This window comes from Acipenser ruthenus, chromosome 27 (assembly GCF_902713425.1).
Source record: "Acipenser ruthenus chromosome 27, fAciRut3.2 maternal haplotype, whole genome shotgun sequence".
NCBI lineage: Eukaryota > Metazoa > Chordata > Actinopteri > Acipenseriformes > Acipenseridae > Acipenser > Acipenser ruthenus.
Window position 1 is genome coordinate 10,930,481 of NC_081215.1, and position 10,056 is coordinate 10,940,536.

Below are 10,056 nucleotides of genomic sequence, written 5' to 3' on the forward strand. Positions count from 1 at the left end.
GCAGTGTGACCCAGGGGGCCTTGCTGATGTGAGTGTGCAACCCACTCTGTCCCTTTAAGAGAAACACTGCAGAGAACCTGCGGAGACTGCACTGTCTGCAATCCCAGCTCTGCAGTGAGAGAGGGAGGGAGGAATGGAGGGTGGGCGTAGCCAGTGCCCTCTCATAACACAGACCGTCGATGCACTTCCAGAGCACTAGCAAACAGGTCAGTCTCGCTGTGTCACTGCTGTGTGGTTGCTTTTTGCTTCAGTGTTTACTGAGGGCTGGAGATCCGGGTTCAAACCCCAAAGGGTGAGTACACTGAGCCACTGGAACTGGAATGGTGGGGCCTCTAAACTGGGAAGAAGTTGCTGGGAATCAAAGATTGAGTTTAGATTTTGTTTTTGGTGTCTGTAAGAGTGATGGTTCTGTTTCTGCTACAGGTCAAGTTCTCTCACTTCAATAATCTTTATTTAAAAACCCAGCACTTCAAGCAGCAGCTGTGTCTGTGTGTTTGTGCTCTGCAGGGCAGTCTGAGGGGTGAGCAGGGAGGGATCATGTGTGGTCATGCAGTCTGAGGGGTGAGCAGGGAGGGATCATGTGTGGTAATGCAATCTGAGGGGTGAGCAGGGAGGGATCATGTGTGGTAACGCAGTGTTGTGGACACAGCCTCTCTGGTCAGTGTTATGATCTGTAGATTTCAATGCTACAGTAATAAGCAGTCCCTGTGGATCTAGTTTTAACCCTTCGGTTACTGGCAGGTTCCTGCGTGAGGATGTCTGAGCTCAGCGAGGAGATGGTTGCAGAGCTGCTGTCTCTGGAGAAGAGGAATCTCATTAAGAACCCCCATGGAGCAGGTCTGCACCCCCAGCTCCCCTGCTTGTGCTTTTATTCAATGATGCATCGCAGGCCTGTGGTGACTGCTTGCTGTGATTCAGCTTTAGTTTTGATGTTCATTTGGTGCAGTTCCCTCGCTACCCAGTAGTCCCTGCTGTTCCCTCTTCCGTATTCTTTCACAATGCAGTACCTTCAGCCTGCTTTCCTGTGCTTCTGTCTACATGCCTCAGTCATTGTGATCAGTGTGCAGTAGTGGTTAGGGCTCTGGACTCTTGACCGGCGGGTCGTGGGTTCAATCCCCGGTGGGAGATACTGCTGTTGTACCCTCGAGCAAGGTACTTTACCTAGATTGTTCCAGTAAAAAATCAAACATTATAAATGGGTAATTGTATGTAAAAACAATTGTAAGTCGCCCTGGATAAGTGCGTCTGCTAAGAAATAAATAATAAAGGCTTGCAGTGGTGATGTCACGGACCAGAAACAGGAACCAAAACAAGGAATGGTGGTGGTGAAACTGAGCGCTCAGCTATTTTATTAAATAATAAAACAAACAAAAGATTTAAACAAACAACAAAACCAAAAGGTGCGTTGGCCAGACAAATAAACAAATAAGTCTTGTGGCACGCTTAGCTGTGGTTTCTATTTAATTTCTCTCCTCGTTCGCTCTACCGTACTCTCCTCTGTACACTCTCCCCGAGGGTAGAGAACTGCAGGTTTATATACAGTGACCATCTCCCTATTAGCAACAATTAATCAATGAATTAACTCGGGAGATGGTCACTGTCTGCACAAGTTTAATAAGGATACGTGACTGTCAGCTAGCTAAATAAATCACTAGCTGATCAGTCGCGCATCTTCACAAGGTTTTTAAAATACAAAAACAATAACAAATACGCAGCGCTTTTATCTGCGCCGCAAACAATAATACAAACAATAATAAACAGTGCACATATATATATATATATATATATATATATATATATATATATATATATATATATATATATATAGGGGCGGGACACTCCGCCACAGTCATGCTGCGCTGTTTGTGTTGTCTTTTACTTTGCTTTTTACTGCACGTGTTTCTCCACACTGTGAGATTTGTAAAGCCCGGAACAGCAGTGTGAGGGCTGCGAGATATCTATAAAGAGGGATATCCCTCTCTCTCTTTCTCTCCTCAGCCCCTCCCCCTCCCCCTCAGAGCAGTTTGAGGGCTGGGGTATTGATATACAGTTGAATTGACTCTCTCTCTCTCTCACTCCCTCACAGAGCAGTTTGAAGGCTGGGAGATCACAGAGAATGGTGGCAGTCAGTGGCGTGTGGAGGAGCTCCCAGGGGATTGTGGGAAGGAATTCCCAGATGAGACGGTCCAGAGCTACTTTGCTACGTCCTTTGAGTACGAGCGAGTTCCTTACTCTCAGCTCCCTACTCTCTACTCCTAGCTCCCTCCTCCCAACTCCCTACTCCCAGCTCTCCGCCCCCTACTGGGCCCCCAAATCTCTACTCCTTGCTTCATACACCCTCCTCCCAGTTAATCAAATAGTAATGTACCCTTGGGGAGCCTCCTCATACCCAGCCCCTTGTGCAGGCCCTTCTGTCTCTCCATCGTCAGAGACTCCTAACTGCCCCTCTGTGCTCTATAGGCTGTGTCTAAAGAAGCAGGTGCTGGACCTGCGAGCTGAGGGCTACTCTGAGGAGCTGCTGGACACAGTGCAGCCCAAGATCACGGTGCAAGACTGGTGAGAATGTGTCTTAACCTCTCCTCTTTCCCTGCCTCCTTCACTGCCCTCTCCTCTCTCCTGGGTGAGTCACTGCCCTCTCCTCTCTCCTGGGTGAGTCACTGCCCTCTCCTTTCTCCCTGCCTCCCTCACTGCCCTCTCTTCTCTCCTGGGTGAGTCACTGCCCTCTCCTCTCTCCTGGGGGAGTCACTGCCCTCGCCTCCCTCTCTGTACTGTGCAGGTATGCAGGGCGCTCAGACTGCGGCTGCACTTACCAGCTGTGTGTGTCTCTGCTCAACGAGAGCCAGGAGACGGTCCAGGAGTTCAAACCAGACCTTGTGAGCTTGGAGCCAGAGAACTCGGACTGCAGCTGGAGCCAGGTCAGCAGTGTGTGTGTGTGTGTGTCAGTGTGTGTGTCAGTGTCAGTGTGTATGTGTGTGTGTGTGTGTGTCAGTGTGTGTACATGTCAGTGTGTGTATATGTGTGTGTCAGTGTCAAATGTGTGTGTGTCAGTGTCAGTGTGTGTGTGTGTGTTTGTCTCTGTGTGTGTGTATCTGTGTGTATCAGTGTGTGTGTGTCAGTGTCAGTGTGTGTGTGTGTCAGTGTGTGTGTGTGTGTCAGCATCAGTGTGTGTGTATCAGTGTGTGTGTGTGTGTCAGTGTGTGTGTGTCAGTGTGTGTGTGTCAGTGTGTGTGTCAGTGTGTATCAGTGTGTCTGTGTGTGTCAGTGTCAGTGAGTGTGTGTGTGTGTCAGTGTGTGTGTGTGTATCAGTGTGTGTGTATGTGTCAGTGTGTGTGTGTCAGTGTGTGTCAGTGTGTGTGTATCAGTGTGTGTGTCAGTGTCAGAGTGTGTGTGTGTGTTAGTGTGTGTGTGTGTGTCAATGTCAGTGTGTGTGTGTGTGTGTCAGCATCAGTGTGTGTGAGTGTGTGTGTCAGTGTGTGTATCAGTGTGTGTGTGTGTCAGTGTCAGTGTGTGTGTATCAGTGTGTGTCAGTGTCAGTGTGTGTGTGTGTGTGTGTCAGTGTGTGTGTGTGTGTCAGCATCAGTGTGTGTGTGTCAGTGTGTGTGTGTGTCCCAGTGTGTGTGTCAGTGTCTGTGTGTGTCAGCATCAGTGTGTGTGTGTCAGTGTGTGTGTGTGTGTGTCAGTGTGTGTGTGTGTATCAGTGTGTGTGTATGTGTCAGTGTGTGTGTGTGTCAGTGTGTGTCAGTGTGTGTGTATCAGTGTGTGTGTGTCAGTGTCAGAGTGTGTGTGTGTGTTAGTGTGTGTGTGTGTCAATGTCAGTGTGTGTGTGTGTGTGTCAGCATCAGTGTGTGTGAGTGTGTGTGTCAGTGTGTGTATCAGTGTGTGTGTGTCAGTGTCAGTGTGTGTGTATCAGTGTGTGTCAGTGTCAGTGTGTGTGTGTGTGTGTCAGTGTGTGTGTGTGTGTCAGCATCAGTGTGTGTGTGTCAGTGTGTGTGTGTGTCCCAGTGTGTGTGTCAGTGTCTGTGTGTGTCAGCATCAGTGTGTGTGTGTCAGTGTGTGTGTGTCCCAGTGTGTGTGTGTGTGTGTCCCAGTGTGTGTGTGTGTCAGTGTCAGTGTGTGTGTGTGTGTGTCAGTGTGTGTGTGTGTGTGTGTGTGTGCCAGTGTGTGTGTGTGTGTCAGTGTCAGTGTATGTGTATCAGTGTCAGTGCGTGTGTGTGTGTGTCAGTGTGTGTGTCAGCATCAGTGTGTGTGTGTCAGTGTGTGTGTGTGTGGCGGAGTGTCCCGCCCCTATTTATTATTATTTGTATTTTTGTTTGCGGCGCGGATAAAAGCGCCGTGTCTTTTGTTATTGTTTTTTATATTTATAATTTAAAAACCCTGTGAGGATGCATGACTGATCAGCTACTGATTATTTAACTAGCTGACAGTCATGCATCCTTACCAAACGCGTGCAGACTGTGGCCCAGGGGTAATAAGATAATTAACAGCTAGAGTATAAGAATCGGCCAGAGTATAAGAACCATAGAACCTGCAGCTGTCCGTGCTGCAGGGTTGGGGTGTACAGAGAGGAGGTACGGGGAGATAGAGAGGAGACAGAATATAAAAACAATTGCTAAAACATGCAGGATTAGCCAGCACAACACTTACTTGTTTGTCTGTTTATTCATTTGGCCCTCGTGCCCTTTTGTTTTGTTGTTTGTTTAAATCTTTCCTTTTGTTTTGTTTATTAATAAATCAGATGAACGCCATTGCATTCAGCTTCACCCGCCCATCCATTGTTTTGATTCAGTTACTTCCTGGTCCGTGACGTCACCACACCTCACCACTGCTAGCCATCCTGCTACAGTGTGTCAGTGTGTGTGTGTGTGTGTGTGTGTGTGTGTGTGTGTGTGTGTGTGTGTGTATCAGCATCCTCCTTTCCCTCTCCCCCTCTCCTCTCCTGTCCTCTCCTCCTATCTATCTCCATCTCCTCTCCTCTCCTCTCCTCTCCCCTTACCTAACTCTCTCTCTCTTCTCCTCCCTCCTCTCCTGTCCTCTCCTCCTACCTATCTCCATCTCCTCTCCCCTTACCTAACTCTCTCTTCTCCTCCCTCTCCTCTCCTCTCGCCCCCTCTCCTTTTCTCTTCTCTCCCAGGTGACACACACCTTCGAGGGTTACGGCCCTGGAGTTCACTTTGTTAGTTTTGAACATGGAGGTCAGGACTCCAAGTACTGGGACGGCTGGTTCGGGGTTCGAGTCACAAACAGCTCAGTGGAAGTGCAGCCATGAGGGGGCGCCAGCGCACCCTGGAACTCTACAATACATACCTGTCTGTCTGTCTGTCTGTCTGTCTGTCTATCTATCTATCTATCGATCTATCTATCTATCTATCTATCTATCTATCTATCTATCTATCTATCTATCTATCTATCTATCTATCTATCTATCATCTATGCCTGTCTGCCTTGCTCTTGTTCAGACATCACGCTGCTGAGCTTCTGCAATAGGGAGGGTTTAACCCTCCACTCCTTCTCTGGGTCTTGCTTCAACCAGGAAGAAATATCTATTTAAATCTGCTTTGAGCAGCACTGCAGTCTATTGCCGGCTGTATTTCATATCAATGTAATCTACTGTTGCTGTTAACTATTGCCAGGACCCAGGGGAACCTGTATGTACAGAATGAAAGAAACACTGTAGTTTATTTGGAAGTCCTGTCCTAAGCAGGTGAATTTGTGTTCAGACAACACGCTGTACATTTAAATAAATGTATATTAAATACATTGCTATACCATGAGTGTTTGGTGTTTTTATTATTTTTTTAGTACTAGCTCCAATCCCTGCAGACAGACAGACACACAAACAGATGCTTCAGTCCCTACAGACAGACAGACAGACAGCTTCAATCCCTGAGGACAGACAGATAGACACACATACAGCTTCAATCCTTGTAGACAGACAGTAGTTGCTGGAGTTGAGCGTAGAGCAGGGTAGTTGCTGGAGCGGAGCGTGGAGCTGGGTAGTTGCTGGAGCGGAGCTGGGTTGTTGCTGGAGCGGAGCGTGGAGCTGGGTAGTTGCTGGAGCGGAGCATGGAGCGGGGTAGTTGCCTGAGCGGTGCGTGGAGCGGGGTAGTTGCCTGAGCGGTGCGTGGAGCGGGGTAGTTGCCTGAGCGATGCGTGGAGCGGGGTAGTTGCTGGAGCGGAGCGCGGAGCTGGGTAGTTGCTGGAGCAGAATGTGGAGCGGGGTAGTTTCTGGAGCGGAGCTGTATAGTTGCTGGAGCAGAGCGTGGAGCGGGGCAGTTGCTGGAGTGGAGCGTGGAGCGGGGTAGTTGCTGGAGCGGAGCTGTATAGTTGCTGGAGCGGAGCGTGGAGCGGGGTAGTTGCCTGAGCGGTGCGTGGAGCGGGGTAGTTGCCTGAGCGGTGCGTGGAGCGGGGTAGTTGCCTGAGCGGTGCGTGGAGTGGGGTAGTTGCTGGAGCGGAGCGCGGAGCTGGGTAGTTGCTGGAGCAGAGCGTGGAGCTGGGTAGTTGCTGGAGCGGAGCGTGGAGCGGGGTAGTTGCTGGAGTGGAGCTGTATAGTTGCTGGAGTGGAGCGTGGAGCAGGGTAGTTGCTGGAGCGGAGCGTGGAGCTGGGTAGTTGCTGGCGTGGAGCGGGGTAGTTGCTGGAGCGGAGCGTGGAGCGGGGTAGTTGCTGGAGTGGAGCGTGGAGCGGGGTAGTTGCTGGAGCGGAGCATGGAGCTGGGTAGTTGCTGGAGTGGAGCGTGGAGCGGGGTAGTTGCTGAAGCGGAGCATGGAGCGGGGTAGTTGCTGGAGCGGAGCGTGGAGCTGGGTAGTTGCTGGAGTGGAGCGTGGAGCTGGGTAGTTGCTGGAGCGGAGCGTGGAGCGGGGTAGTTGCTGGAGTGGAGCGTGGAGCGGGGTAGTTGCTGGAGCGGAGCGTGGAGCTGGGTATTTGCTGGAGTGGAGCGTGGAGCGGGGTAGTTGCTGGAGTGGAGCGTGGAGCGGGGTAGTTGCTGGAGCGGAGCGTGGAGCGGGGTAGTTGCTGGAGTGGAGCGTGGAGCTGAGTAGTTGCTGGAGTGGAGCGTGGAGCGGGGTAGTTGCTGGAGTGGAGCGTGGAGCGGGGTAGTTGCTGGAGTGGAGCGTGGAGCGGGGTAGTTGCTGGAGTGGAGCGTGGAGCTGGGTAGTTGCTGGAGTGGAGCGTGGAGCGAGTTGCTGGAGTGGAGCGTGGAGCGGGGTAGTTGCTGGAGTGGAGCGTGGAGCGGGGTAGTTGCTGGAGTGGAGCGTGGAGCGGGGTAGTTGCTGGAGCGGAGCGTGGAGCTGGGTAGTTGCTGGAGTGGAGCGTGGAGCGGGGTAGTTGCTGGAGCGGAGCGTGGAGCGGGGTAGTTGCTCGAGTGGAGCGTGGAGCTGGGTAGTTGCTGGAGTGGAGCGTGGAGCGGGGTAGTTGCTGGAGTGGAGCGTGGAGCGGGGTAGTTGCTGGAGTGGAGCGTGGAGCGGAGTAGTTGCTGGAGCGGAGCGTGGAGCTGGGTAGTTGCTGGAGTGGAGCGTGGAGCGGGGTAGTTGCTGGAGCGGAGCGTGGAGCGGGGTAGTTGCTGGAGCGGAGCGTGGAGCTGGGTAGTTGCTGGAGCGGAGCGCGGAGCTGGGTAGTTGCTGGAGCGGAGTGGGGTAGTTGCTGGAGCGGAGCGCGGAGCTGGGTAGTTGCTGGAGCAGAACGTGGAGCGGGGTAGTTGCTGGAGCGGAGCGCGGAGCTGGGTAGTTGCTGGAGCAGAACGTGGAGCGGGGTAGTTGCTGGAGTGGAGCGTGGAGCGGGGTAGTTGCTGGAGCGGAGCGTGGAGCTGGGTAGTTGCTGGAGTGGAGCGTGGAGCGGGGTAGTTTCTGGAGTGGAGCGTGGAGCGGGGTAGTTGCCTGAGCGGTGCGTGGAGCGGGGTAGTTGCCTGAGCGGTGCGTGGAGCGGGGTAGTTGCTGGAGCGGTGCGTGGAGCGGGGTAGTTGCTGGAGCGGAGCGCGGAGCTGGGTAGTTGCTGGAGCAGAACGTGGAGCGGGGTAGTTTCTGGAGTAGAGCGTGGAGCGGGGTAGTTGCTGGAGTGGAGCGTGGAGCGGGGTAGTTGCTGGAGTGGAGCGTGGAGCGGGGTAGTTGCTGGAGCGGAGCGTGGAGCTGGGTAGTTGCTGGAGTGGAGCGTGGAGCGGGGTAGTTTCTGGAGTGGAGCGTGGAGAGGGGTAGTTGCCTGAGCGGTGCGTGGAGCGGGGTAGTTGCCTGAGCGGTGCGTGGAGCGGGGTAGTTGCTGGAGCGGAGCGCGGAGCTGGGTAGTTGCTGGAGCGGAGTGGGGTAGTTGCTGGTGCGGAGCGCGGAGCTGGGTAGTTACTGGAGCAGAACGTGGAGCGGGGTAGTTTCTGGAGCGGAGCTGTATAGTTGCTGGAGCAGAGCGTGGAGCGGGGCAGTTGCTGGAGTGGAGCGTGGAGCGGGGTAGTTGCTGGAGCGGAGCTGTATAGTTGCTCGAGTGGAGCGTGGAGCAGGGTAGTTGCTGGAGAGGAGCGTGGAGCGGGGAAGTTGCTGGAGCGGAGCGTGGAGCTGGTTAGTTGCTGGAGCAGAACGTGGAGCGGGGTAGTTTCTGGAGCGGAGCTGTATAGTTGCTGGAGCGGAGCGTGGAGCTGGGTAGTTGCTGGAGTGGAGCGTGGAGCGGGGTAGTTGCTGGAGCGGAGCGCGGAGCTGGGTAGTTGCTGGAGCAGAATGTGGAGCGGGGTAGTTTCTGGAGCGGAGCTGTATAGTTGCTGGAGCAGAGCGTGGAGCGGGGCAGTTGCTGGAGTGGAGCGTGGAGCGGGGTAGTTGCTGGAGCGGAGCTGTATAGTTGCTCGAGTGGAGCGTGGAGCAGGGTAGTTGCCTGAGCGGTGCGTGGAGCGGGGTAGTTGCCTGAGCGGTGCGTGGAGCGGGGTAGTTGCCTGAGCGGTGCGTGGAGCGGGGTAGTTGCTGGAGCGGAGCGCGGAGCTGGGTAGTTGCTGGAGCGGAGTGGGGTAGTTGCTGGAGCGGAGCGCAGAGCTGGGTAGTTGCTGGAGCAGAACGTGGAGCGGGGTAGTTTCTGGAGCGGAGCTGTATAGTTGCTGGAGCAGAGCGTGGAGCTGGGTAGTTGCTGGAGTGGAGCGTGGAGCGGGGTAGTTGCTGGAGCGGAGCTGTATAGTTGCTCGAGTGGAGCGTGGAGCAGGGTAGTTGCTGGAGAGGAGCGTGGAGCGGGGAATTTGCTGGAGCGCAGCGTGGAGCTGGTTAGTTGCTGGAGCAGAACGTGGAGCGGGGTAGTTTCTGGAGCGGAGCTGTATAGTTGCTGGAGCGGAGCGTGGAGCTGGGTAGTTGCTGGAGTGGAGCGTGGAGCGGGGTAGTTGCTGGAGCGGAGCGCGGAGCTGGGTAGTTGCTGGAGCGGAGTGGGGTAGTTGCTGGAGCGGAGCGCAGAGCTGGGTAGTTGCTGGAGCAGAACGTGGAGCGGGGTAGTTTCTGGAGCGGAGCTGTATAGTTGCTGGAGCAGAGCGTGGAGCTGGGTAGTTGCTGGAGTGGAGCGTGGAGCGGGGTAGTTGCTGGAGCGGAGCTGTATAGTTGCTCGAGTGGAGCGTGGAGCAGGGTAGTTGCTGGAGAGGAGCGTGGAGCGGGGAATTTGCTGGAGCGCAGCGTGGAGCTGGTTAGTTGCTGGAGCAGAACGTGGAGCGGGGTAGTTTCTGGAGCGGAGCTGTATAGTTGCTGGAGCGGAGCGTGGAGCTGGGTAGTTGCTGGAGTGGAGAATGGAGCGGGGTAGTTGCTGGAGCGGAGCGCGGAGCTGGGTAGTTGCTGGAGCAGAATGTGGAGCGGGGTAGTTTCTGGAGCGGAGCTGTATAGTTGCTGGAGCAGAGCGTGGAGCGGGGCAGTTGCTGGAGTGGAGCGTGGAGCGGGGTAGTTGCTGGAGCGGAGCTGTATAGTTGCTCGAGTGGAGCGTGGAGCAGGGTAGTTGCTGGAGTAGAGCGTGGAGCGGGGTAGTTGCTGGAGCGGAGCGTGGAGCGGGGTAGTTGCTGGAGCGGAGCGTGGAGCTGGGTAGTTGCTGGAGCGGAGCGCGGAGCTGGGTAGTTGCTGGAGCGG

At 54.4% G+C, this 10,056-nt stretch overlaps 1 protein-coding gene across 2 annotated transcripts; it reads left to right on the forward strand.

Annotated features, from left to right (window-relative positions):
* The first annotated feature begins 71 nt into the window (after nt 1-71).
* LOC117968644 (F-box only protein 2-like) lies at nt 72-5,771 on the forward strand. 2 transcript variants are annotated; one of them, XM_034916454.2, is made up of 6 exons: nt 72-206; nt 742-837; nt 2,087-2,213; nt 2,461-2,556; nt 2,777-2,915; nt 5,132-5,771. In XM_034916454.2, the coding sequence occupies exons 2-6, from the start codon at nt 756-758 to the stop codon at nt 5,264-5,266; spliced, it is 579 nt and encodes a 192-aa protein (XP_034772345.1). In that variant the 5' UTR covers nt 72-206; nt 742-755; the 3' UTR covers nt 5,267-5,771. The 2 variants fall into 2 exon arrangements, with proteins under 2 accessions (XP_034772345.1, XP_034772344.1); XM_034916453.2 differs by having other exon boundaries at nt 145-292.
* The last annotated feature ends 4,285 nt before the right edge of the window (nt 5,772-10,056 follow it).

Bases quoted from the DNA above. Each gene is read 5' to 3' on its own strand.
- LOC117968644 (XM_034916454.2), top strand. From the start codon at position 756: ATGTCTGAGCTCAGCGAGGAGATGGTTGCAGAGCTGCTGTCTCTGGAG. The intron at 2,214-2,460 runs GTACGAGCGAGT...TGTGCTCTATAG, and splicing joins TACTTTGCTACGTCCTTTGA to GCTGTGTCTAAAGAAGCAGG. The intron at 2,557-2,776 runs GTGAGAATGTGT...TGTACTGTGCAG, and splicing joins AAGATCACGGTGCAAGACTG to GTATGCAGGGCGCTCAGACT.